Here is a 27,903-nt window from a genome sequence, read left to right on the forward strand (position 1 = left end):
AAGGGAAACCAAACCGAAAGGAACAGATGTTAGCCTGCATTCTGTAGTCTGCGTTCTTTGGATTGCTGAATTATCAAACGTGTGTCTGGAGGAGGGTGGAGGGAGAAATCGGGCCGTAAATGAAATCTGGGTTTGTTGAATCAGCTTGGTGTCTCCGTGTGAACGGAGGTGGGTTCTGATTCGGTCTGAGTGCCGTGCCCGTGGTCTCTCCTCTGCCCGGAGGGCGGGCACCGCGGGCTGGCCCTCAGTGGGGGAGAGCCCTGGACCCCCTCGTGGCCTCCCCGCGGATACTCTACACGAGCCCCCTCATTGTTTTCAGGGGACGCCCTCCGAAAGCCTCGCCTTCAGAAGTCTGTCACGTGGGACTTGGATGATTTGTTCTTCACGCTCTATCCTTCCCTGGAGAAATTTGAGGAAGAGCTTCTGGAACTCCTCGTCAGTGATCGCTTCCGGGAGGTACTGTCTTCCATCAGGGAACTTCATCTGATCAGCAGAGACGCGGGCAGGGCAGGGCAGAGACGGGGGTGCTGCCGGCCTCTGATGCCACCAGGGTGGATGGCTCAGCCCCTGATGACACGGTCCCGTGTGCTCCCTCTTTGTGGCTGAAGAGGGACATCTAGCCTGTCGTCTTAACTTCGGTGTGACAAAGGTGTTGTTACCGTAAGCTGCTAACGTTGGTTTTGTTATATCTTAAAACAGTCTTCATTTAAAAATAAATTAAACCTCCAAATGAGCATAGGGAAACCAGTAAAACATTCTGCACTTACAAAGGCCGTTTTCGAGATTCTTGGCTCATTCCAAGGAGAAGACTAGAAATCTGTCATTTTATCCCAGTGGAGCCGCGTTCTGTGAACGGGGCTTCCTCTCACAGTGTCCAGTTCCGCCTGCCTGTGTGACACATTCCCATAAACTCCGGGCAGTCACGGGCCATAGCTCGTCCCTACGGTGACCTTTAGACACGTAGCTCACGTTCCTGGACATTCTGTGTCCAGACCCTCACGTGGCTCCTCTCAGGCTTCAGGTCTCTGTGTGAACCCAGCTGTCCTGACCGGCCACCTGAGCGTGCCGCTGAGGCCGCGGCCCTCCCGCCCCCTGGCTCATTTCTCCGGGTGCCTGGCCCTCCCCGAGAGCACCCGGTCTCCTTACCTGTCCGCTCCTCTGTCGTCGTCCCCTCGGTGGGGTATTTGCACCTGGAGGACAGGGACTTGGCTGGTTCGCCGCTGCAGCCGAGGTGCGTCACACCGTGCCGTCCCGTCACAGACCTTCAGTCTTCACGTGCCGTGACGGTGGGTGATGCCACCAGCGGGTGCCCCCCTGGCACTCTGTGGCAGTACGGCACGCACGGGTGAGACGGACTCTGTGCTCACTACCCGTTCTCGAAAAGGCAGCTCCCTGTGATGTGTCGTATGACACGGAAACGCAAGCAGAGAACAGGGTGGAACCATAGCAGCGCACATTTTCTTGCTGTGGTTCCCACTGTGTTCTTGCTGCTCAGAGTGGATTGCGTGAGGGGAGAGCTGCTTTAGGAGCATCAGCATTGAATTCTATGTGTTCCCATAAAAATCACTTTCTTATGTGGTTTACTGCTTTGTATTTTTGTTCCTACCCAACTGGTAGCTGGTCTCTTACCTCCATCGCTTTATTTTCATTACTCATAGGCTGAGTTTAGGTCTGTTCAGCTTGATTAATGGGCAGTGAAGAAAACTTGAAAATTCAGGGACCGTTCTGCAACGATCACACAATTTAATAAACAGTAATAGCCTGGAGGACTATCCTTGCTCATTTGTTAAAGTGCCTGTACATTTTTTGTTAAGATGAAACACTTTAATATCCAGCGATCACTTTGGGGCAGAGTCCATGTTTATTGGTTTATGACTTCCCACGTAAACATGCTCCCTGTTCCTGCTGCCCCCTGTGCCCAAGTCTCCGGTGTCTGAGTGTCGGGGAGGGCGGAGGCGCCTCGGGGGCGGTGGGCTCCTGCACCCTGGGGCCTGGGTCCCTGCTTGCTTGTTTGGTGCGCCTTGACAATTGAGCTCCGCCATGGAAGCCTGAGCAAGAGTTCAACGATTCGGGCATCTTTGGGGAGGTGGTGTCGGGGTGCATTGCTCCCAGAAGGCTGTCCTTGTGAGAAAAGCTGCAACTACCTAGAAAATGGCCTAGGGCCAGTAGTTCCGATGGCCTCATTTGCCTGTCATTTGCTTGGACTCCTGTTCACTCAGCACCATCTGATCTGCAAACTCCTGCAACTTCTGTTGAACGTTCTTCTCTCTGCTTGCCCCTCCCCCGGGAGCTTCTGCCCGCCCGCGCAGGGATTTACTCTGTCTCCTGCGTGCTTTCCTAGGAGGGCATTCCGCGGGACGGCGGCACGCTGGAGATCCTGGAGCGGCGCCTGTGCGTGGGTGTGCACAACGGTCTGGGCTTCGTGCAGAGGCCGCAGGTCGTGGTGCTGGTGCCCGAGATGGACGTGGCCTTGACGCGCTCTGCCAGTTTCAGCAGGAAAGTTGGCTCTTCTTCAAAGGCCAGGTATTCTCCCCGGGGACGTGAGGTCTGGCCCTGCGGAGGTAGGAGGTATGAGTGTGCATGTAACCCGGGATCAGAGCGAAATGCAATTTGTTTTTGCACGAGAAGTGTGCACCGCCCGCCTGGGGTTCTTCCTGGCTGACTTTGTTTTTTCTTGGTGACTTGTACCCATCAGGAGCAGACCTCAGTGTTATAAGCTTGGGAAAATCCTGATTTGTGCTATTAGAGATGCCTCCCGCTATGGCTGCTTAGGGTCTGAGGAGACCCTGGCACGCTTTCCCCCAGCTGTGCCTGTGATCCATTTCTCCCATGATGGAGAACCAGCAGGCAGGACGGTCTGCATCCCGTTGAGTCCTGTGCCTCCCAGGTCAGAACCTGAGACCTCTCCGAGGAGTGCCGTGTGGGAATCCGGGCAGAGGCGGGCGCCCTGGAGGATGAGCCTCCCTGGAGACCCGGCCGTACCGTTCCATCCTCCTCACATACGCTCTGGCAATTTGGAAATTGTTGTTTAGGTGTTGACTGAGGCACCTGAAGAGGCTCTGATTTGGGAACTGCCTTGGGGGCCGGACACACAGAAGAGCCCAGTGGCCTTGCTGGGAGGGGGGGACTCTGCACCAGCAGTGCCCGGCGCCCAGGTGGGTGCAAGGCAGCGGGGCACAGCCTGACGTGCCTCTGCCCTGTTCTTGACCCAGCTCTGGAAACCAGGCTCTAGTTTTGAGAAGCCGCCTCCGACTTCGTGAGCTGGTCCGTCACCCTGCGTTCGCCATCGTCTTTCAGCTGGAGTACGTGTTCAACAGCCCTTCAGGGGCAGACGGCAAGGTGAGAACCCGGCCCTGGGCTCCGTGCCCCAAGAGTCAACAAAGTCGCCACTAATGTTGTTTCTGTTAAGAGCAGCGTAATATTAGCAGTGTGGGTGACAGGTGTGGATCGCGATTGTGAGCCTAGAAAACACTTCTCCCTAGTGATCGCTTTGTCACTGTCATTTCCCATCTCTGTGGTGATAGGATGCTCTGCCAGCCGGTGGTGATAAAGAGTGCAACAGGTGGGCATGACCACAGCGTTAATTCACAATTACCAGATTGATACTTATTTTGGAAACTGAGTTCATCTTAATGTATTTTTCATATGATATTAAGTGTAGTAAAGCTTGAATCTGGACAAGTGATAAATGTCTTACAGTGACTTGATAATGTGCTTATCTCATAACTAAGAGCAAGGATTTGTAGGGTTCAGTTGGAAGAAATACGGTTGACCCTTGAGCAACACAGGATCCACTTCTAACAGGTGTTTTTTGGTAAATACAGTCGAGTACTGTAAGTGTATTTTTTTCTTAAGATTTTCTGTTTTTTGTTACGATTTTCTTAATGACATTTTTTTTTCTCCAGCCGATTTTACTGTAAGAATACAGCATATGATACGTACCCATACAAAACATGTGTTAATCGACTGTTTCTGTTATTGGTAAGGCTTTTGGTCAGCTGTAGGCTTTTGGCACTTATGTTTTTGGAGAGTCAAAAGTTCCACGCAGGTTTTTGACCATGTGGGGGTCGGTACCCACACCCCTGCCTTATTCAGAGGTCACGGTATAGCATGTAGACATCATTTACATCATGGAGGTCGATTCTTTGGAAAACCCAGGTCATGCCACACTTAAGATTCCGGTTTCCGTTTGAAAAAGCAAGTTATCAATTTAACAAGTAGGTCGAAAACAAAACCAGGATGACCGGGTACCTTCCATGGTGGCCGGTGTGAGGAGCGGGACTGAGCACGGCCCCGGGGTGCGCCTTAGGAAGGGGAGCGGGGTGCTGAGCGGAGGGGCGGTTGTATCTTCTCATGTTCTCTGGCAGCAGTGAGCTGACCTCTCTGCCATCCACACCTCAGATCAGCATAATCGCGGGTCCTGATCAGGTGAGCAAATCTGGAGGCGGGTGTAGTGATTGTAGCTGGACACACGGTCACGCTGTGTCCTTCCCAGGTTGCTTTTCTTTATTTATTACCAGGAACTGTATCTAAGATGCAGCCGTGTGTGAGCGTGCCTGGCTGCCTGGGGTGGGCATCCTGGGCCTGGGTCGGGGGGCTCTGCGGGGAGGGAGGGCCTTCTGGGGCTGGAACCCCAGAGCTGCCCTTGGGAGGACGTGGGTGGCGGTGGGAGACGCGGCGCCCTCTGTGTCCCATTTACGTAGATGGTGTCCCGCCAGAATGTTGACTGTGGTCATACCACGTAATGATGTGACATACGGTGTCGCATACAGTGTTGATTTGCTTGTGATTACAGAGCACCTAAGCAGAAAGGGATGTGTCTCACGTGACACTTTATTATTTTGTTAACTCTTCATGGAAATGCTTAACCCGTGGCAGGTGGTGGGGTGTGGGGTGGGAGCGGGGGGGTGGGGACAGGCCGCAGCCAGCTCGCCCTGGGACCCTCTCTGGGCCGTCGTGGGGCACACTCTTCACTTGCCTTCCACCTGTAGGTCTCCCCTTCCTTCCCTGAGTTAGAGCTTCGTATGGCGGATGCTTCAGACACGAACTGAGGCAGACGGCGAACAGTGAAACGAACCGGGTGGCCCAGTGGTGTTACACCTGTGTGCGCTGCCCTCTGCTGTCTGGACTGACTCCCACAGTCCGTTTTGATTTATTTTCAAGCAAAATCCAGTCACAATCTGCTTTCATTCTGTGAACGTCGTGGCACGTACGTTTCTTTTCTTCCTTTAACCCTTTCGTTGTGGAAGATTTCAAATACGATGGCAGAGAGAAGCCTGTGGTGGACCCAGAAGTTACCTGCTCACGGCCAGACGCGTAGGTTCCAGACAGCCCATCGCTGCCTCTCTGAACGGTTCGGTACGTGTCTCCTAACGGTGGGGCTTAAAAACACCGCTGCAAAACCGTCGACACGCCTAAACGCCTAATGCGGGTTTCCCCAGTATCACCCGATCGATGCCCAGGCAGCCCGCGTGCACATTCTTCGCCTCCTTTCCTGAATCGGAACTGGCAGAGCCAGAAAGCTAACTGTACTTTTCTTTGGAAAACGGTTTCTGAAGCGGGTCTTCCTGCACGACTGGGGCAGCCATGGTCGTCTCCCTCACGGATGCTGCCTTTCGTGCTGCGACCTGTTGTCAGGATGGCCTGGCCGCGTCCCTTAACCCCGTGTTCCGTTACTCCTCCCGCTTTGGACCGGGAGCTACGGGCCTCAGTCTCCTGAGGCCCTTTGTGAGACGGGTCACTCTTACCTGGTTTATCCGGATGGGGAGACACCATCCGGGCTGGAGTGTGTCCAGCTTACACCCAGTCGTCACCTGTGTCTGAGAGAAGTTTTTGGTCCTGAGTGTTTTGTTCGGTCACTAAAAACAAACTAGAGAAACGGTTTTGAGAAGACACGCCCCTTGGTGGCGGTCCGCTGTGGGGCTTTCGCATCTTGTGTTTAGCCAGCACAGCTGAAGCCTGGGTGGTTTGTCTTGGGCTGGCGGCGAAGAGCCGGAGGGGTACTTGTTCCCACCAGACAGCTTCCTTCCCGGGAATTTGAGTGCGTGGGGACAGTGTGCCCGCACGGGGCGGCGCATTTTGGAACGCTGGCAGCTGCGGGAGTGTGGGCTCCATCAGCGTTTGCCGAGAAAGCAGACTTCCCGGGGCCTGAGAGACAGACACAGAACGAAGGCAGCCGTAAAAACAATCGGGCCCAAGGTCCTCTGCTGCGTTTTTATGTCAGAAGTGCCAGCCCCCACGGGCTGCCAGGGATCAAAACAGCCCTTCTTTTTGGAGTCACATGGCAGAATACCTCCCGGATGTCTAGAAGGGGAAGGTGAGCTGGTCTGTTATTTACGTGTTTGCTGGTATTCTCTGGACAAGACAAGTCCCTGTAACAAAGATCTGGGTGCTTGCCAGGTGCCTGGGATTCCTCAGAGCCGAACATTTTGACGATCTGTATCGGGCGTGTGCGAATCATGCCTTGATTTATCCTGAAATGTGAATTTGCACTTGTAGAACTTGGAAATAGAGGCGTCTTGAGGGTTTCCTGGAAATGTTTCAGGATAATCTGGCTCGTCCCTTGCAGCGAGCCGGGTGTCCCAGCGTCACCATGGCGCCCTCCATATGGCGTAGCCACACCTCCACCTGCTCAACCTGGGCCTCTGCCCTCCATCTGCCCAGAGTGCCCACTGTGCGTGTGGGGGGGGGGCAGGGAGGGGCGCCCGCCGAGTGCGCCCTGTGTGGGAGGGGGGAGCAATGAATGAGGGGATCTGCTGCTGGCTCTTCTGTTTTGTCCTGAATGTTGGGTTTCCCTCGGGGCTTTAAGAAAGATATCCACTCACTTATCTTTTGAAAATTGTTTGTTTGGTTTGTCTTTTTAAAAAATATTTCATTGAGAAATTCACAAGGCCTAAAAGAATTTTAAAGTGTACAGTTTAGTGGTATTCTGACTTTTATTTTTTAATGTCTTTTTTCTCTTGTAGTAAAAATACACAACAGAAACTTGGCCATCTTCACTGGTTTTAAGTGCTGTGGTTTGGTGGCATTAAGCATGTTCACACTCTTGGGCAGTGGTCACCCCCATCCATCCCCAGAACCCTTCACCTCTTGTAAAGCTGAAACCCCGGCCCCAGGAAGTACTATCTCCTCCTTGGCCCCACTCTCCAGCCCCGGGCACCACCATATGCTTTCTGTCTTTATGACTTTGACAACCCTGGGGACCTCACGTATGTGGAATCGTTCAGTATTTGTACTTCGTGACTGGTCTCCTTCACTCAGCATAATGTCCTCACGGCTCATCCATGTTGCTGTGTGTTGGAGAATTTCCTTCCCTCTTACGGCTGAAGGATGGCTATCCCACATTTTACTGATCCAGCCATCTGTTGAGGGGCCTGGGTGGCTACTCCGTTTTAGACATTGTGAATAATGCTAATATGAACATGGGAATACCTGTGTCTCTTCGAGACCCTACCCTCCTTTCAATTCCTTTGGGTGTATACCCAGAAGCAGAATTACTGAAGTGTGTGGAAATTCTACTTTTAATTTTTTGAGGAACCCCTACACTTTTCCACGTCGGTTGCACCACGTTACGTTCCCCGCGGACAGTGCAACAGTGCTTGAGGGCTCTGGTTTCACCACACCCTCACCAGCACTCATAGTTTTCATGAGGTGGTGTCTCTCTGTGGTTTTGATTTGCATTTTCCTGATGGTCAGTGATGCTGAACAGATATCTTCTCACATGCTTGTGGGCCTGTATTTTTGTTGGAGGATGTCTGTTCAAGTCCGTTGCCCATTTCTGAGTCGGGTGGTCTCTTGTATTGTTGCGGGGTTTAGGAGTTCTCTCCGCGTTCTGGGTGTTAATCTTTTATCAGGTAATGGTGTTTGCAGATTTGTGTTTTCATTTTACTGTTGGTTGGCTTTTCCAACTAAAAAGTAAAGCTGCTCTAAGCATTCTTGGGCAAGTCTTTGTGGATGTATGTTTTCATTTCTTTTTGGTGAATGCCGTGGAACAGAGTTCTGGGTCCTAGGTAGATACAGATTACCTTTCCAAGCAATGCCTGTTTTTCCAAAGTGGTTGTGCCAGTGCTGTTTGGGAATTACAGTTGTTCCACATCCTCACCACCTTCTGGTTTCGTCTTTTTAATTTCAGCCTTTCTAGTGGGCATTAATTTGCCTTTCCTTGGTCACCAGTGATGAGTCCTGTTCCTGTGTTGGTTGGCCATTCTAATAGCCCTTTGTGAAGTGGCTGTTCCGTTGTTTAGGATCATGTGTCTTTTTTATTATTGGGTAGATAGGAGTCTGTCTGATGTATTTTTGCTAAAAGTCTGCTGTCACATATACAGATTGTGAATATGTTCTCACAGTCTGTCACTTGCCTTTCCGTATTCTTAACACTGTTCTTGGGGAAAAAAGGCATAGTAGGACTTTATGTAATGTCTTTAAAAACTTTTTCTTTGGATGCTAAAGAAAATCACAGTCTCCATATGTGCCTTGGTCCCTACTGTTGGAACACAGAACGTTGGATATCCCAGAATGACTGTGCATTTCAGCACACCGGGAGAAGGTGGGCGTGGACGGTGGCAGCCTCTGTACCGACCCATGCCAGCCCACTTAGTTCCATGCTAGAGAAAGTACTCTCCTTTGGTCGCCCCTTAAACAGATCAGGAATGTGCCCTAAACCTGTTGGCCTGCTACGAAACTCTTTGTAGTTTTTTCTTGTAAATTACATTTCTATTATCACTGGTGCTTAGGAAAGCAAATTTCATACATGTTTCATTTACTCTGTAGAGCAATACTGCTTTGCATTTGTCTCAAACTTCTTTCTTTTTTAACTATCCACGGGCTAAGCCTTCACGCTCAAACAATAAAGCGTTCAAATACAAAAGAAAAAAAACCATTTTATCTGGACATGATTTTAAGCTTACAGACAAGTTACAGAAGTACCAGGAATATTAGTCCACTCTTAACCCAGATTCATCTGTTCTCATTTGCCACACTTGCTTTATTTCATGATTTTATTTTTATAGGACAGTCTCCCTTCTTTAAGAAACATTTTGAAGTGAGTGTTCCTTGTGTTAGATTTGGTGGTGTTTCCTCCTGATGGAGTCGGTGTCTGCATCCCTGCCGGAACACTGCAGAGGGGTAGTTGTGCGGTGTGTCCCTCAGGATCCCACAGCAGAGATGCGGGAGGTCCCTCCCATCTCATTGGCCTAGTTAGTTTCTTTTTTAAGATTTTATTATTTTTTATTTTCTAATGTTTTAATTTTTTTGAGAGAGAGAGAGAGAGAGAGAGAGAGATAAAACAAGTGGGGGGTGGGGGGGCGGGCAGAGATAGAGGGAGACGCAACCCGAAGCAGATTCCAGGCTCTGAGCTGTCAGCACAGAGCCCGACCCAGGGCTCGAACTCATGAACCTTGAGATCATGACCTGAGCTAAAGTTGGACACTCAACCGGCTGAGCCACCCAGGTGCCTCTAAGATTTTTTTTTTTTTTTTAATTTTCAAAAAATGTTTATTTTGAGAGAGAGAAAGAGTGTGTACATGAGTGAAGGAGGGGCAGAGAGAGAGAGAGAGAGAGAGAGAGAGAATCCTAAGCAGGTTCCAAGCTGTCAGCACAGAACCCAGCGTGGGGCTCAATCTCATAAACAGTGAGATCATGACCTGAGCTGAAATCAGCAGCCTGACGCCCAACTGACTGAGCCACCCAGGCGCCCTTAAAGATTTTTTTTTTTAAGTAATCTCTACCCTCTAACGTGGGGCTTGAACCCACGACCCCGAGATCAAGGGTTGTGCCCTCAACCGACTGAGCACCCCAGCATCCCTGGTCAGGTCTTGTGTGATGTCCTCACTGGGCAGTTGCTGTCTTCCTCCTTGCAGCTGAGAAGCAATCTGTGGGGAGACCTTTATGCTACACAGACCTCCGCCCCTCATCTAGCCGTGAGGGTTTCCAGCTCCCTATGGGGATGGACTCACGGACACCTTTAAAAAAAACCCCAGAAGCTGAAAGCTGCCGTCCCTGATTATTTTGGTGCTCACAGTGTCCCAGAGTGTCCACGGTGCCTTCGGGCTGTGTCCTTGTGATGTCCTCCATCATGTTCTGTTTCTCAGTTTCCTACTTCCTGGCATAATGAGAGGCCCCAGGCTCACCTTGCGTCCTCCCTGTTCCAGCCCCGGAATCAGCCATTTCTGTGAGGGGCTGTGGTTTCCCGTCCCTGCCGCCTGCTTTTTTTTTTTTTTTTTTTTAAAGAATTTGTTTTTTAATGCTTATTTATTTTTGAGAGAGAGAGTAGGGAGAGGGGCAGAGAGAGAGGGAGACACAGAGTCCGAAGCAGGCTCCAGACTCCGAGCTGTCGGCACAGAGCCCACCTCAGGGCTCGAGCTCACAGGCCGCAAGATCATGACCTGAGCCGAAGTTGGACGCTTAACCGACTGAGCCACCCAGGTGCCCCTAAAACGTAGCTTTTAAACAGTTGAACAGTTGCTTATTATGTTTATTGATAGGTACTTGATTTCTGTGCTGCTGTTGTAAATAGGGCCTTTTCCTCCATCGATGGCACCTTCTCGCTTACCACTGTGGGTGTTTTTTTTCTGGAGAGTCATTTACAAACTTATCAGCGGTTCCCATGACTCTTACCCTATACCACACACTGGTTTTAAAATTGCACTGTATTTTGAGGTGAGTCCCACTGTAAGGAGTACGCAGAGGGCTCCGTGTCCCTCTCCCACCGTCCCCAGGGGGAAGCCTGTCTCTGGACAAGCAGAAGCTGTGTTGTCACATCCCCTGGTTGGCTTTTCCTTCGGGTCGGACGCCTGGCAAGTGTTCTCCTGGACCATCTGCAGCCTCGTCAGCCCCTCGTCCTTCCCTGTCCCCCTCCCCCTCCCACTGGGAGGAGCTCACTTCTTCCCCCGATGCTGACTCTGGAAGAGAGCTGCCTTCTCTCGAGGCCCCTGGGGGTCCCCTCACCCAGGGATGAGCCCTGGCCTCCCGTGCACCCCTTCCCTGGAGCAGTGGCTGTTTCAAAGCACACAGTCCCCTGTTGACCTGTGGCGGGGGTGGGGGGCTGGCCCTGAGAGGTGGAGGGGCTGTGCCCACAGGAAGGCATGCCAGGCTGCCAAGCCTGGGCCCTGCCATCCATGGGCCCAGTGTGAGGAGGGGGCGGGAAGAAGAACAAGGCAAGGGGCCGGTTCTCCCGCGGACACACGTGCAAAGGCGGCTGGCTGGGGACTCGGTGTCCAGAGGGTCCAGGCACAGCTCCGGGCTCAGGGCCGTTTCTTTTTTTTTTTTTTTTTAATTTTTTTTTCAACGTTTATTTATTTTTTTGGGACAGAGAGAGACAGAGCACGAACGGGGGAGGGGCAGAGAGAGAGGGAGACACAGAATCGGAAACAGGCTCCAGGCTCTGAGCCATCAGCCCAGAGCCTGATGCGGGGCTCGAACTCACGGACCGCGAGATCGTGACCTGGCCGGAGTCGGACGCTTAACCGACTGCGCCACCCAGGTGCAGGGCCGTTTCGCCTTTGCTTCTTTCCTTTACTGTCAAGTGACACCTTTTTTTTGCAGAGAGGTCCAAAGCGTTATGATCCCTTTAGTCAGCATGAAGACTTGTCCCAGGTTATGGAACTTTCTTAAAACCATGGTCCTGTTGATTTTCACTGCTCATGTGTATGTTCAGAAATGATTCCTTTATTCCACAGGATGAAATGAATATGTTGCCTGTTGAAGATTCCTATGCTTTTAAGTGATGTATACTGTGTCCTACAAGGGGAGACTAAGTGACTTTCATTCTGTGTTGTTGGGTTTCCTCTTCCACCGTGAATGTGTGTGAAGGAAATTAGCCTGCAGCCACTGCCAAGCTTACCTCACTGTCTATCAGATTTGCAAAGGGCTTTGGCATCTAAACGATCCGTTTTTGGAAGCACGACTCCGGGCCGGTGACACCTGTTGTGCGAGCCTGTGCTTTGCCTGGTGGGCGTCACCCAGGCTCTGGGTGTCTCTCTGCCTCCCGACTCCTCACCTCGGGTGGCCTTGTGCAGTCTGCCTCCGGGATCAAGGACTTGGCGTCCTTCGAGGAGAATGCCGGGAAGAGAGCAACTTATAGGCGGCCTTGCTCCTTGCCGGGCTCTGGCTGCTCCCGTGTGCCCCTCTGGAGGCCGTTCCCTGGTCCCTGCCACCTGCGTTGGTGGGGGGCGTTCTCGGGGCACAGCCTACCTGCTCTCAGCCCAGGGCCCGGCCTCTCGCCCCTCCTTCAGCTGTGATGTCTCTCTGGTCTTGTTTCTTCTGGCTTCCTTGTCCCTCTGTGATGTGGCTGACACTGGGGACACCGGGAGGCACTTTGACACACATTTGTTTCCTTATTCCGGTTCACCCAAGCATGTCCCCCGACACGCGCTGCTGTCACCTCTATGGTGTGGCCAGGCCCTGAGTCTCGTGCTGGCCAGGAGCCTGGGGCAGGAAGAGAAAGGTCTCCCCGAAATGCTGGAGAAAATCACCCTCATGAAATAACGTGAACTTTTTACCTGCCTCTAGATGACTTTCAAGTTGGTCTGAGGACGGAAGCCAAGGGGACTTTGCTCATTTCCTGGGGCGGCCGGCCCAAATTGCCACCAACTGTGTGTGTCTCAAAGTGATTGACATTTATTCTCTCACGGTCTGGAGGCCTCGGATTTAAAGTCAGTTGCACTGGGCCGAAGCCAGTGCAGGCAGGGCGGCAGCCTTCCCTTCGGAGGCTGCAGGGGAGGGTCCTTCCCGCCTCTTCCGGGTTGGTGGCTGCTGGTGGCCCTTATCTGATGGCGCAGCTTCTGCCTTCACCTGCACACAGCCTTCCCTCTGGGCGTCCCCCTCTGTCTCTCTGTCTGTCCTGCTTTGTAAGGATGCTTGCCATTGGATTTAGGGTCCAGCTGGATAATCCAGATCTCCTAATCTCATAATAATTAATTCCATGGGCATGGACCCTTTTTCCAAATAAGGTCACAGTCACAACGCTCAGGGCTTAGGATGTGAACGTGTGTTTTTGAGGCCACCGTCGAGCCCACCTCAGGGAGCCCAGAGTGCGGCATTCCTGGGGTCAGGTGTCTGTTTTCTGTCTGTTTGGGCTTTGCCTGGTGAATGTTGGCGTGGCTCTTCTGTTCCACGACAAACCTGGCTCACATTCCAAGTGTGTTCCTTTGGCCTCCCGTGTGTTGTTTGCTGTTACAATTAAGAGTCTTAGTGGGAGCAATGTGATGTATTTTTTTTTCTTCTTTTCATGAAGTCAAACCTGATTGGACAGGATAAGACGTTCTACAGTAACCAATCTTCTCTCGACCACTAGAATTCACCGACAGGAGGAGCCTGGTCATGTTGGCCAGCTAAATATCTGCTTTCACTCTGCCCACCTGCTTGGATGCACCTGACCTTCTCCTCAGAGCCTGGGGCTGGGGCTGGGGGGATTTGAGGGACGTGGGGTGGGGGAGGTTCCTGCCTGCAGCTGTCACCTTGGCCTGGTGAGAGGGAGCACAGGCTAATAAATGGCAATTGAATTGCCATCGAGCCCTAATTGTCGCAGAAATCTTTGCAAAGGAGCGCTCAGTGACTTGCTAACTGTCTCCTCTCGTCGGAGCTGTTGGAGACACGAGCGAGGGAAGCTGGATACGCTGTGCAGAGGAGAGGTCTATTGATCGAGGACTGGGAAACCAAAGGAACCATGAAATTGGAAGATTGCATATCAGAATCACCTAATTTGAAAGATTAAACCACAAGGACTTGCACAAAGAGCATGAAAAGTTGGCCACATATTTCATTTTATTTTTGATCCCATAATAAACTGGATTTTATAGATGACTGTTTAGAAAAGTAGTCTAGAAATGATTGGGTCTGTGTAGTTTTTATAGTGGCCTTTTTTGCCGGTACATGTATAGTCATTTTTAAAAAATATTTTAAAAATTTTTAATGTTTATTTCTGAGAGAGACAGAGCGTGAGTGGGGGAGGGGCAGAGAGAGGTGGAGACCCAGAATCCAAAGCAGACTCCCGGCTCCGAGCTGTCGGCACAGAGCCTCGAACTCACAAACCGTGAGATCATGACCGAGCTGAAGTCGGACGCCCAACCGACTGAGCCACCCAGGCGCCCCAATAGTTATTTTGTTTTTAAAGGGCAGTGGATTTATAGTTGCTTGGTGCTGGTTTGTGTCCCTGTCATCGGCTAACGGGATGGGGAGCTGCAGGCATCGTCTTCATATTCGACACGCGTTGGGAGTGTCGCACAGGGTCATGTGCTTCGGCTTCTCGCTTTGCTGGTTCCTTGTACTTCCAGGATGTGAGTGTTTTTCTCGTTGATCTGGTGGGGACCCAAATCCCCGGTCACCCCTGTAGCCAGGGCAGAGGTGGTGGTAGCCCAGCTGTTATCTGAAGTTTGGCTCCGTTAAAGGGTCAGAACAGGCCCCCCTGAAGTGAGGTCGGTCCCCTAACGATGGGGCCTCAGGAAGAGATTAATTCAAGACCAGACGCTGACTCTGGACATTTATCCCCACGTGACTGAGGGAAACAGCAGGAAGGAAGAGCCTCTGGCAAAGGAACAGTCTGGAGAGACTGACTGAGGAGACGAATGTGCTTCCTTTTCCATGTTGGGTGCTGTTTGCACCTACGCTCGGCTATGGTGTGGCCTCGCTGACTGTCGAGCCATCCGCGTGGGGCTCCAGCCAGAGTCCTTTTGTGCGTGTGTGACCTTGGACCCGAGCGCAGTCGACCTCTGGCCAGGACAAGGGCGTGGCAGCTGACCCGTGTCCAGCAAGTAGGCGGGGTCCGCTGGGAGCCCCAGCCATTCTGCTGGACGCAGCCCGTGTCAGCGGGCGCCTTGGCTCTCCTTTCCTTGGGGACGAGGATGGTGTCCTTCACCATCACAGATGGGGTGTGGGCTTCGGTTCCTTTCCAAGAGTGTGAGGCCCCCTCCATGCAGGCTGTCCACCCTCCCTGTCACCGTGGCCCGAACCGGGCTGCCTGGGTTAGCGCGTGTGGCTGGTGGTCTAGAGGGTCGGAGGCCCTCGGCTCCCTCGGCTGCCCAGGGACCACGTGGCTCACCGTCCTCATGCCATACGGGTGCAGATGGCCCTCTGCTGCCTCTGAGGACAGCGTCAGGAGGTGGGGTGCTGTGCTCGTGCTCCAGTTACTGCCCGCCACCTTCGGGGTTTGCTCCTCCCATGTCACCAGCCGGGCCTGGAGTCGGGGCAGAGGAGGTGTGGCTGCGGCCCGGGTCTGGACTGTGTCACTGTGACCCTGGTTAGGGCCGCTGTGCTCTTGGGCCGGAAGGGCCCTCCTGGGCTCCCAGTCTGACCTCCTTGCAAGTGTTCCGTGGCCCCTGGTCGAGAATTTGCCTTCCTGGGGTCCCGATGTGCTGCCTCCCAGGGAGCCTGCAGTGTCCGCCTGTCGGGCTCGGTCAGAGCCGGAGTTCCTGACCTTGCCTTCTGCCTTGAATCACTGCCTAGCTGATGAGGGGTTTTCCCACCCGACCGGGGCCTGGAATGTGGTTTTATTCTTACTTCTCAGTGAAATGGATGAAAGCGTGCCATTAAAACACTGCTGACTCAAGCCCTCGAACCATATTGGAGAAAATGACTCTTCCCTAATCCTAGGTTTTCCTTAGTGTCCTCACTGCTTTCACTTGGCCAGTGATAGAGAAAGCAGGAGAAGGACCTGGCTGATTTCCCAGGTACACGGAGTCACATGGACGAAACGTGCCATTCATTCTGAGCCGGGACTTAGCTGCAGAAACTGTGTGTAAATAATCCTGATTTGAATTCCCATGTGCGTTCCTCATTATCTTACAAAGTTTCCTATCACGAACACAAGTGTCATTCCTGGTGTTTTCCTAATGGATTTGTGCAGACGTGGGCGAGGTACAGCCTGTTTACAAACCTGCAGAAAGAGCCTTATGGGACCAGGAAAGGTCAGAAGGATGATGTCGGTCTTTGAAAGAAAAGCCGCCGCTGCTTTGAGCCAGAAAGGGAGACCTGGACGGAGGAGGGTGCTGGTTAGCTTGAGGGGGGCTCCTCAAGGTGGGCGGCTGCTTCTCTGTCCCCCGAGCTTCTGTGTTGTGCTCTCCTCCTGCTACACAGGCCCCTCTTGCACGGTCCCTGCCTGGCGGCCCTGCTCCCTGGTGTTTGCCAGCCAGTTTGCTGGTAACTCACACACCGCTGTGCTTTGTCTCCCTTCCAGGCAACGTCGGTCACCTCTCTGTCCAGCGTGGCATGCATGCACATGGTCCGCTGGGCTGTGTGGAACCCCTTGCCGGAAGCCGGCTCCGGAAAGGTGGTCTTACCTCTGCAGGGTGGGATCCGGCCCAATCCATCGCACCGTCTGGTCTATAAAGTGCCCCCAGCCTGCATGAGCTCCAAAGAGGTAAATTGTTGAGGTGCTTTTGTAAGTATGAGTCCTGGCTCGTAAGCTTTTAGCAAGCTCATATGTTTTCAGAACCAGAAGTTGACAGATCTGTTTGTGGATGTGTCATGAGCAGAGTGTCTCGTGTCACGGATATGCCCTTAAAAGACAGGTGTGACTGCTGAGTCACAGTTGGCTGCGAACTCACTGAGGCTGGTTTCACCTCGGGGCTTATGATGTGCTGTTCACACATCAGTCTCGCAAGGTGACCTGTGACCCTTATTTGTACACTCTGTGTAACAAGATCCACTTCTGTGCTCTCCGTGTCTTTTGTTTTTTTTTTTTTTTTAAATGTTTCTTTATTTTTGAGGGAGAAACAGACAGAGTGTGAGCAGGGGAGGGGCAGAGAGAGAGGGAGACACAGAATCTGAAGCGGGCTCCAGGCTCCGAGCCGTCAGCACAGAGCCCGACGCGGGGCTCGAACTCACGAACCGTGAGATCGTGACCTGAGCTGAAGTCAGCCGCTTCACCGACTGAGCCACCCAGGCGCCCCGTCCATGCCTTTTTATTTTTATTTTTTTATTTAAAAAAATTTTTTTTTAACATTTATTTCTTTTTGAGACAGAGACAGACAGAGCATGAACGGGGGAGGGTCAGAGAGAGGGAGACACAGAATCTGAAACAGGCTCCAGGCTCTGAGCTGTCAGCACACAGCCCGATGCGGGGCTCGAACTCACGGACCGCAAGATTATGACCTGAGCCGAAGTCGGACGCCCAGTCAACTGAGCCACCCCGGTGCCCCTGTCCATGCCTTTTTAAAAAGGACTCTTGGAGCGTTTTGCCATGGAGGGTGGGCTTCAGGACTGTGGTCGGAGCCGGGCAATCCGCGTCCAGCCCGGCCCGTCCGTGTGACTTGTCCCTCATGCCCACTGGCCCTTGGCTCCCTCCAGCTTTGTGTGGAGGGCAGGCCACAGCAGCAGTTTTGAAAATCCATGTTTGGAACGAAGCTTTCCCTGAACCCCAGTAGAGGAGTCAGGTAAAAGGGGGGGCAGGGCCAGCTGACGTGTGTGTTGTGAGGGGTCTCGTCCCCTGCCTCCCCCACCCCACCGGCAGCCTCGCAGGGTGGGTGGCAGGGACCTGGGGTGTCACAGACACCGCGTGACCCCGCGGCCCCGGCCGATGGCTGGAGTCTCTCCCGATGCCTGTGTCGAGGAAGGGCTCTCGGTTCTCCCGCTCACGTTCCTGAAACGTGTTCTCCTTGTGTCAGTGGTGCGGCCGGGAACCTGTTAGAGCTCAACTGTGTCATTTTTCTTAGGTGAAGGGGCCACTGTGTTATTTCAGCACGCCGTCTGTGTGCTGACTCAGGCGACAAACATCATTTTCTGTGTTGTTATTTATGATGCTCTGGGGACCTGGATGAGGGAGCGGCTGACTGTGCGGCTTTTCTTGTTCCAGGAGCGTCTCATTATGGGGCCACATTTTGCTGCATCCCCCCCCCCCCCCCCCGGACTAGTCTGAGCCCTTGTTATAAAATTGCCACTGGAAATCCTGAGGCCATCACCTCTCTCTCCCCCTCTCTCTCTGTGTGGGTGTATGTATGTGTTTAAATAAATATTTATTGGATCTAATTTTAGCCTGTCGTGCCACTACGTTTCCTTCACTTTCTACGTGCGTACGTAAGCTGTGTTGGGGGGTAAGCGTTTGGAAGTTTCGACTGTCTTGAGGACACAGATACGTCCGGTACTGCCATTTTTTCACAAGGAATATCACTTCTAATTGGCTTTCCTCCACCTTCGCGCTGCTGACATTTTGGGCCTGATAATGCTGTGCTGCGGGGGTTGTCCTGCACAGCGGGGACGTTTGCCACCAGCCCTGGCCTCTGCCCTCTAGATGCCAGGAGCGTGCCCCCAGCTGTGGACACAGTGGCTGCGGACGTCGCCACATGTCTCCTGGGAGCAGAATTGCACCTGGTAGGACCACTGTGCTAAACACGTGTAACTACCTGACACAGTGGGCCCCAGCTGGTCACAGCCGCGATTCTGTACCCTCCTCCGCTTCCTCCCGTGTTTGTCTTCCACAGCCGTGCCGGCGTCTGGCAGGCAGAGAGCTTGCGGGCCGGCGTGTGCCTAGTCTCCACCCCTACGCCAGGCCACTCTTTATCTTACTCTTCTATTCAGTGAACTTTTTTTTTTAATTTTTAAAAAAAAAAAAATTTTTTTTTCAATGTTTATTTATTTTTGGGACAGAGAGAGACAGAGCATGAACAGGGGAGGGGCAGAGAGAGAGGGAGACACAGAATCGGAAACAGGCTCCAGGCTCCGAGCCATCAGCCCAGAGCCCGACGCGGGGCTCGAACTCACGGACCGCGAGATCGTGACCTGGCTGAAGTCGGACGCTTAACCGACTGCGCCACCCAGGCGCCCCTTAATTTTTAAATTTTTAAAAACTTGCTTATTTTGAGAGAGAGAGAGAGTGTGTGTGTGTGTGTGAGCAGGGGAGGGGCAGAGAGAGAGAGAGAGAGAATCCCAAGCAGGCTCTGCACTGTCAGCACAGAGTCCAATGTGGGGCTTGAACTCTCGAACTGTGTGATCGTGACCTGAACCAAAACCGAGAATCGGACACTCAACCGACTGAGTTACTCAGGCGCCCCCATTCAGTGAACTGCTATTGAGCACCTGTATACATTCTTGGAAACTATCCCTGATCCCGTGAGCTTACAGTTAAGGGGAAGTGGCAGATATTACTTGGAGGAAAATACAAAGATTGTAAACATCCCATAGTTTTGGACTAAGTAAACCTGAGTGAGGGCTTCTGTTATGATTATTTCAGTGTTATTTACTGTGAAGGTAAGAACAGTGTGTTATGATTATGTTTTCTTTCCTAAACAACTCTTGTAGTTTTCCTGCGAGCAAATTACTGTCTTTTAAAAAAAATGTCCATCTCCAGAGGCGGCCACTTCCAGCTCTTAGCGGTGACTTCTGGCATTTACTTTGTTTCCAAATATTAATGCTTCTACTTCTATTTCTTAGTTGATTAATTTTAGACGTTATATATTGACCTCCAGTAATGACAGATGAGAACGTTAGCCCTTTGATGCACTCCCACACTGTTTAAAGAAACCACTCTGTCCTCCCACTTTGTGGCCTCAGATTCAGGGACTATTTCTTGCCAGAAGTGTGCAGCACAGTGAGGTCTGGCCTAGAGGATGGTAAAGGGGACTGGGCAGTACGGATGGGGGGGCCACGAAGAGGGGCTTGGAAAGCAAGCCCCTAACGTTGCTTAAGAAATGCCGGGTTAACCCTCAGGTGCACGTGCCCGAGTCTGACCCTGAACAGCATACCAAAGACCTTGAGAACTGACTGTGGCACTCACACTATGCACCAAAATTTAAAAGGTCGGCTTTGCATAGATTCGTTAAAAAACACATTCGAAACTGGGGAGGTGTGATTTCTACTCGTGTAGGGGCCATTCTGTGCTCGTGTGGGCGTCTGGGATTTGAATGCTGCTGGACGCTGATCTTTTTCTGCTTGGCAAGTGACTCGATTATGACCTCAGAGCATATGGCTTCAGACGCCGCTGGTTTTACGCGGACTTCGGGGCGGGGGGCTCGCTCCCGGGTCAAGGGTGACAGGAAGGGGGACTTGCTCCCGGGTCGATTCGACACGAAGGCGCGACTAAGGGAGGCGGCTGCTGTTTGCTGTCTCCTCGCAGGTGGAGCAGGTGGCGTCGGGGACGGTCCAGTTCCAGTACTCACTGAGCCCCAAGGGACACCTGGACACGCTGCCAGGGCACGGCCACGGCCCGGAGGCGGAGCAACAGCCCTCCAGGAAGCCACCCGCGTCCCCTGCAAGTAAGTGTTTGCAGGGCACTGGTTTTGGAGCACACAGCGTGACTCCCGCCTGTTCCCGAGGAGACGTACTTGGGCCGGTACAATAACGTTCATCCGCGAATCGCCACAGATTGCTGTCATTTGAGCCAGTGGGCTGAGCTTCTGCTTGATGTGGAGGTGCAGGATTGGACGGTGACAGGGGTGGCCTGGCGCGGTGTCACCTGTCACCCGGAGCTCCCTGACCAGAAGCCCGCGGGAGGCTGTGCCGGTGACGCGTAACGGGGCCCTTGGCACGGGGGTCCTGCAGACGCGGGCCCAAGAGCCGGAGCCACGCTGAGCACCATGGGTGCGCCTCTGGGTTGAGCTGTTAGCGTGTCGTGGGTTTGCCCTTCTGACGAGGTGCTTCCCACCCTCTTCAAGTCCGAGAGTGGGGCGTCTGCTCTCAGCTCGGGCCTGTGAGGAAGGGCGTGAGGGCTACCAGCAGAGCAGCGTCCTTCCCGTGGGCGGGGACGTGTCTGCACGTGTGCAAGTGGTGAAGCAGTGACCGCAGCTGCCGGCCTTGTGTCCGGCCGGCCCAGCACCTGGTGGTCGGGGCCTCTTGGCTTCTGCCTAGGGATGCCCAGGGCAGCGTCTGACCGAGAACCGCACCAGTGGTGGAGAGCAGGGCTGATGTCAGAGGGAAGTTCACTCTGCAGGGCATTGAGCCCCAGCCTGGGGCTTCTAGAGGTCATGCCTGCTGAAAGAATGTTCTAGATCACAGGAGGCTCATCTCTTAGAAAGCTGGGAGTGAACAAATCTGTCAGCCCGCAGAGGGGAGCTTAGCCCTTGTCCGTGCTCCTGACAGATGCCGCTCCGTGTCACCCTGTCACCAACAAGGCCTGCTGTGATGGCGTCGGGCCTACCCGGTCATCCAGGATGGTCTCCCCGATCAGCGGCCATGATTCCTTGCCGTGGAGCATCACAGTGATGGGCTCTGGGGACTAGGATGTGGGTACTTGGGGGGCGGGAGGAGGAGCATCACTCTGCTGAAGAGGTGCAGATCGTTGGTGTGGGCATTTGTTCGATGCCGAAGACGTCCTGGGAACATCTCATGAGAGGGGCTGTGTGTCCTCCTCTGTGTCTTGCCCAGTAAAGCACTCAGCACACGTTTGCAGAGCTGATGTGAGACCTGGCTGTGTTCTGGCTCTCGAATGATGTCTGTCTGTCCGTCTGCCTCCCACACCTCATCCCCTCACCCCTGAGCTCTCTTGTTGTTGGCTTCCTTCCGGGACCAGTTTCTCCACGTAGTGACCCCGGAAGCTCTGGGGAATCCCAGCAGAAAGAACCTCTGTTCACACGCTCCATAGAAATCCTGACCGGGGCCCCTGCTGCGTCCCCTGCCTTTGTCCGCGTGGTTCCCGACTGGCAGCCATCGGGAAGAGAGTGGAGAGTCAGGGTGGGGCCGGCAGATGTGTCACCCACGGACCCAAGTCCCCGCTTGGTCCCTGCACTCTGCCACTTCTGCCGTGGGGCGGCCTCCCAGCTTGGGTCAGCTTTGCCTGCGTTTTGAGATATTCGAATGAACAGATATCAGCAGTCCTGCCCCTGTTGTGCCATGCGAGGACGGAGACCGGTGGGAGCTGGCCTGTCCCTCGGACCCCAGTCTCTCCAGCTCTCCGCACGTAGCCAGGCACAGAGCAGTGCCCATGGGAAGCCAGACACTCCTGGGCTCCAGGCATGTTGTGGAGGTTCAGGGGGAAGGGGATCCTCCCTCCCCACAGACGCCGCTGGCTTTGGGCTCGAGATGATCATGTTAGTCAGTGGGACGGACATCTCTCTGGATGACTGGCTGGGGGTGTGTGCTCCCCGTGCGGGGCTCACCGAGCCCTAGTTGGGCATGCAGGGTTCGCGCCCTCTGAGTTCTTTACTAGGAGAGTTATGGTTCACATTATGGCAGACAGATTGCTGGAAGGATCCAGACCTAGTACAGACGTGTGGTGGCAGTGCCATCCATTCTCCACCACCATCTGGGGACCAGCAGGTCCGCCCGGATGGAACCTGATTGCATTTGGTTTATTTAATTGGGATTTATCGCTGCATTCACGTCACATTGAGAGGATTGCCTTCATCCCAGATTCCAAGCATTTGAAGGCCTGGCCTCCCAGGACCCGACGCAAGAGACTTAAATATCTCTCGTGCTTAAGCGGTGATGGAAACCTTTCCTCCTTCGATATCTTACCAACTTACCCGGTTCTGTGGGAAATCTTGACGACACGCGGCTGTCACGTTAAGTGAGGGACTTTGGCTCTCTGTTATGAATTATCTTTTTTACGTCCTCTGGAGAATTACGAGGGAGCAGAGGCCCACTCATCACCCGCCGGGAACAAGTGCACGGAGCCACTAGAGGGCACTCGCTCTTGGTTTTTGGAACTTGGAATTTCCCTGACCCATATTTTACTTTTGAATGTTCTGGCGGTCTCAGAATGTCCGTGTGTTCGCTTCACGGATTTGAAAAACAGCTGGGTAGAAGGGGTCGTGGGAAACCTGTCCTCATGGTGTTTCCCAGGATACCCTGGGTTGGGTTCTTGCCATGGTTGTGACCCTTTGTGTGTTGGCACTGCAGGGACGTCCTCTCCGACAGGCGGCTCCCTGCCCTGGGTTGTGTCATCAGGGCAGTCATTCAGGAAGGGGCGTTTGAGCTGTCTAGCTGGAGTGACGTGAGCCAGCAGATTTCAAGGGATCCCAGGTGTGCGCTCTGGGGGAGGACGTTAGCGGGTGGCCCAGAGCAGAGGCCTTGGCAAGGGGCAGGTCCCTGCAGTGGCCAGCCCCTGACGCTGACAGGCTCTGGGCACCCCTTGGCTCTCCCCACTCCTCTGGGGCCTGGTTGGGGCATTCGTGCACCTCCAGCAGCAGGATGGACAGACATTAGACGTGACGCCTTTGTAGTGACACCCCCTCGTCAGCCCTTGGAGCATGCATCTTCTCCCGTGTGCTCTGTGCTTAGGGAACATCTGGGTTGGGGCGTCTCTACCAGGTGCACACATCTCTCACACAAAGAGCCCGGCTGCTCCCGCAGGTGCGGAGCCGCTTCCCAGGTGCTCAGGTGCATGTTGGACCCTGGGCCCTAACTTAGCAGCATTGTGGCAGCTGCTGGCGCAGGCAGGACCCTAGGACCCCCGGGTGTGCTCGGGATGCGTGTCCCTCTCTGTCCCTGACTGCCCGGCCTGCCTGAGCAATGGCGGCGGCTGCGGCGGGGGGTGGAGGGGGGCTTGTGCAGCTGTGGACAGCCCCATCCCCTCCCCCGCAGCACCCCCAGGTGTGCTGGGCCTCCCCAGGCATCCGGTGTGCAGGAGCCCCTCGGCCACCCTCATGCACCCTGGGTGCAGCACCAAGCCCCATAGCCACGCCATCTCTGAGCTGGCTGTCCCTAATCTCTGTGGTTTGTTCATTGTCCCCATTTCCTGTGGTTAGAGTCTCAGGGAGGATGACTGTTTACCCCCAAATAATTAGGAATGAGGGCCTTTCAAATGGGTTTGCCGTATGAATTCTTGGTGTCTGAATAACCATCAGATACTGGTTATTATCCTTTATTTTCAAGGCCCAGTGAGGAAATCTGTTTCTCCAGGTCTTTCTTTAAATCACGGTGATGCTGTCTTTAGCAGTGTTGACCCTTCCTCAGCCACGCTTTTGGTGTCCGCTCTTCTGACCCTGTAATATTGCCAGACCCTCCACCCCCACCCCCCGTCCGAGACCTGAGCTAGTCAATGACTGACCCCTCAGCTGGACATAGGTGGGTTTGTTCCCCTGGACAGCGTATTCCTCTGTGAACACCCCTCATCTGGCCCGCCTGCTGACTCCTTCCTTCAGTTTCCCCCCAGAACGCACAGCGGTGTTTAAGAAAAGCATTCCCGGAAGACAGCTTGCATTTTGGGACAAAGGGCTTTGGTAGTACCGGCTGTACGGGGCTGGCCCCTGGTTGGGGACGGGCAGGGAGGTGGTTGTGCTGTGGGCCCCCCAGCATTTCCGGAGAGGCATCTGCTCCGTGCACTTGTTTGCCTAACTCTCTGTGACCCCGGCCCAGTCCCCTCACCAAAGGCCCGGTCTGTGGAGCGTTGACGTTTCAGATTTGCGTGATCCTGCACACGCGTCCCCCAGGCAGAGGAGGTGCCAGGACACAGGTCTTTGCGTGACCTGAGGGTCTGTGTCCACAGTTTGGGCTTCTAGAAGCCAAACTGACAGAGGGCGGCTTGGATGGGGAGCTTCTGTTGACGGTGGTTTTCAGCAAGTGGAGGCTAACCAGTGGGTGGCAAGGTGTCGGGGAAGATGCGTCTTCACTCAGGTGGCTGACCTGCTGTCCTCTGTCTCGGGCGGTCGGTGGGGATGCTGTCCGCACAGCACTCAGCCCCGGTGGCGGGGGAACCACCTGGGTAGGCCCTTCCCACTGTCCTCTGTGCCACCTCCGAGGCCTAGGTGCACGTGGCTTCCCAGGCTGCATGGCCCCTGAGCCGCCCAGAGCGCGTGCCGGGCTGCTGGTCCTCTCGGCATTTCCGTGTTCTTCAGGAGACCAGAGCCCTGTGGCTGCTCAGCCAGATGCTGGTGCTGCTCCCGGAAGGGGCGCGTGCAGGGGAGAAACCGTGAAATCATGACCTGAGCTGAAACCAAGAGTTGGACCCCTAACCAGCTGAGCCGCCCAGGCGCCCCGAAGTTCTTTGTAATTTCATCACCGACCCGTGAATGTGCACGCTTACCCTGGCGCATCAAGGGGGAGGTGATAGCCCTTCGCCCTCGCACCCCGTTACGTGGATTTCAGTGGCCTTGTCTACGCTCCTGCATCCACGGCGCTCTTTTCCAACTTTTCGCCCTTGAACGTGGATGAGATGACAGGCTGTTTGGGGACTGGCTTTTCCCACGCCATGACCTCTCTTGGTCCCCTTTCCACATCAGGACCTCCCCCCGCCCCGGTTGTTACCAGGCCGCACATGTGACCACGGCCGCTCTTCCCTCCGTGTGTCCGTGTTGCGTGCACGTGGCTCTTTCTGTTGTGCCGTCACCGCACACGTGCTGCCCGGTGGCTCCCGGCCCGGCTGTGCCCTGTGCTGGAGCTCAGGCCTCCCATCCTGGGTCCGGCCTTGTGGCCTCAGGGAGCCTCTTGGAGGCACTGAAGTGGCCACGCTCTGGAGGAGCCACAGCCACAGCCACTGGCTGTGGCTGGTAGGTGGTCTTGTTTGGGAAGCAACATGGCCAGCGGTCACCGATTACCGCCCAGAGCGTTGGAACAAAAAGCTGGAGCCGGGATGTTTTGTGGTTTTGGTGTGTTTTCGCCCAGGCCCTGCCCCCCGGGCGTCCTGGCCCTGCGATCACCGGCAGGCATCTTTTTAATCTGCCGCCAAAGTCTTCCTTGTGCTGATTTATTCTCTAGGAAGATAAGATTGCATAAGTCCCAATGTAAAGACTTATTACCTCAAGAAACATGGCGCACAGCACCCAGCTTTGAGAAGGTGGGTGAACAAGGGTGCATGGAGGGGGTCTTGGACGGCAGGCTCCGGTTTTTCTTAGTGGAGGGCCACAGAGGCGTTTCCTGCAGTTTTATGCTTGTTGCCAAAGTCAGGCTGTGGGGCTTTCCAGCGTCCCCGTTCCGGGTGGGACAAAGCAAGACTCGGTGGCTGGACAGTTTCGGGGAGGAGGGTGGCTGAAATGGAGCGGAGGTGCCCTGGCTGGCCGAATCCTCATGTACATTTGCTTCTGGCGAGGTGACACCTTTCCCCGGAGGCACAGCTTGATCAGTGACTTGCCATGAGCTAGTTTGGGCCACTGAAGTTTCTGGGACTCAAGTGTTTCTAAGTTCCTGGGAAGCACCTGCCTTGGCCTGTTAGCAAGGGGCAGGCAGGCCGCTGACGGGGGTGCCCTCTGGACTCCGAGGTGGATGCAGGTTGGAGCCTGTGGGAGCCTGCCTTGGCATCCCTGAGGTCAAAGGACACACGTGGCCCCTTGCTCTGGGGGCCTCTACCCCTCCCGGTCTCACCACGTCCGCACCTGGAGTGAGCGGGCATCAGCAGGGCTGGGAGACAGGAAAAGTGGGGTGTTTAGAAGTTCCTTACCTGACGTCAAGTCCACCCCAGCTGGGGAGATGCCAGGCCCGCCGACACGGGACCCCAGCTCTTTGAAGTCAGGTGTGTGTGAGCGGCGGGAAGATGGAAATACCCTGGGCAGGCACGCAAGGACTTTCACGGTCACGAAGCCCGCCCTTGGTGAGACCACACGATCGGAGAGCGCGAGGCCAGGCAGAGAAGCTGGAGCCCCAGCACACCTGGCTCAGGCTCCATCCTCTGCTCTGTCACCCGCAGAGCGATCCTCACTCTTGCCCAGGCCAAGTCTGCTCCAAAGTGCTGGGCCCCCGGACTCTGCCCAGTAGCTGCTGCCTGGCACCGCGGGCGGCACCGGTCACAGCCAGGGGGCAGACGGGGCAGGTCCTGGCTGACTCGGGCTCCCTCCCCACCTCCATCTGTTTCCCCCCCCAGGCCCACCAGCGCTGCCAGCCCGGGGACACGCTGCCCCCCAGGACTCGCCCGTGGGACCGGGGGTAAGTCCAGGCCCGAGAGGCCTGTTTCAGAATTCCAAATTCAGTTACCCGAAGGTTCCAGCTACATTTCTCTGCGTCTTGAAGGACAGTGGTGTCCCGCCTGGTGGGCTGGGGCTGGGGAAGGGGAGGGGCCGAGGTGCTGCGTCCCGTCCCTGCCCTGCCCCCGCTGTGCCCCACCCTCCCGGCTACGGCTGCCCGGCTCTCCATACATCCGGAGGCCGCCAGTGTTATTAGTGATCACGCGGTCAGCCATCAGAGGCACATTTCAATACTTTTGAGAAATGACGTCTTCTCCCCGGCAGTTATGTCTAGCGGCTGAGAGTCTCTCGGGACCGAACAGCCTTGGTTGCTTTTCTGAGGCTCCGTAGTATGGTCTTCATCTCCTTCCTCCCCACCGTCTCTGCCAGGAGAGGGGGCCTGGCAGTGACCAGTGTCCTGGCCAGCGAGGTCATGGCCGCCTGGGGCACCAGCCAGGCCCAGCGGCTGAGCAGCTGGTGCTGGTGGAGACAGGCTGCGGCCGGCAGAGACCGCCCGTCAGTCAGCAGACGGCTCTGCGTTGGAGGGTTTCCTGCGTAGGCAGAGAAGGGCCTGCCTTGCTCTGGCCTCTGGAAACCTGAGTGGTTGTGGTGCTCGCCCGCGGTTCCGGCTGCGCCATTTTGTTCAGGGCCAGGGTTGGCTTGTCTTCCAGCCAACGTCGTCTGCCAGCAGCACCCTAGGAACTGACTTTCTAGAAAAGTCGAATAATTCAGTATCAGACTGTCCCCACAGAAGCAGTTTTCCTGTATACCATGCAGCTTGTAAACTGGCTCAGTAGTGAGCATTGTATTTGCCAGAAGACACGTGTGTGGGGACAGCCTCCCAGGCTTCCCTGCTGGCCTGTTCAAGCACTTTCCTTCCAGAAGTTTCCATGTCACCCTAAATGTTTGGGACTCACAGGACAGCGCTGTCTGCTTCCAAGGGCAGGAGAGGCTCAAGACAGCTTGTGGGGTCTGAGGGGAGCTGAACAGACCCTGCGGCTCTCCTCTGCCCCCTCGAGGGCTCTGGGGTCCCCTGTTGCCACACGCCCCCACTCGGTCGTATGCCCTCACCACCTCTTCGTGTGTCGAGTCCTTCTGCACCCGCACCTCCTCGGGCCGGCTGTGGCTGTGTGTGACAGGGTCCGGGATTTGAGAGGGGGGTCTCCAG

The 27,903-nt window shown here is 54.6% G+C and overlaps 1 protein-coding gene across 1 annotated transcript in view; it reads left to right on the forward strand.

Annotated features, from left to right (window-relative positions):
- The window catches only part of NPHP4 (nephrocystin 4), a 110,159-nt gene that overhangs the window by 40,287 nt on the left and 41,969 nt on the right, over positions 1–27,903 (forward strand). Inside the window, exons 8-13 of the mRNA XM_047868911.1 lie at positions 320–456; positions 2,342–2,523; positions 3,213–3,339; positions 16,169–16,351; positions 20,042–20,180; positions 26,657–26,718. Of these exons, the coding sequence (XP_047724867.1) occupies positions 320–456; positions 2,342–2,523; positions 3,213–3,339; positions 16,169–16,351; positions 20,042–20,180; positions 26,657–26,718 (830 nt within the window). The remainder of the gene's footprint in view (positions 1–319; positions 457–2,341; positions 2,524–3,212; positions 3,340–16,168; positions 16,352–20,041; positions 20,181–26,656; positions 26,719–27,903) is intronic.

Source organism: Prionailurus viverrinus, chromosome C1, assembly GCF_022837055.1.
Source record: "Prionailurus viverrinus isolate Anna chromosome C1, UM_Priviv_1.0, whole genome shotgun sequence".
In the NCBI taxonomy this organism is placed as follows: domain Eukaryota; kingdom Metazoa; phylum Chordata; class Mammalia; order Carnivora; family Felidae; genus Prionailurus; species Prionailurus viverrinus.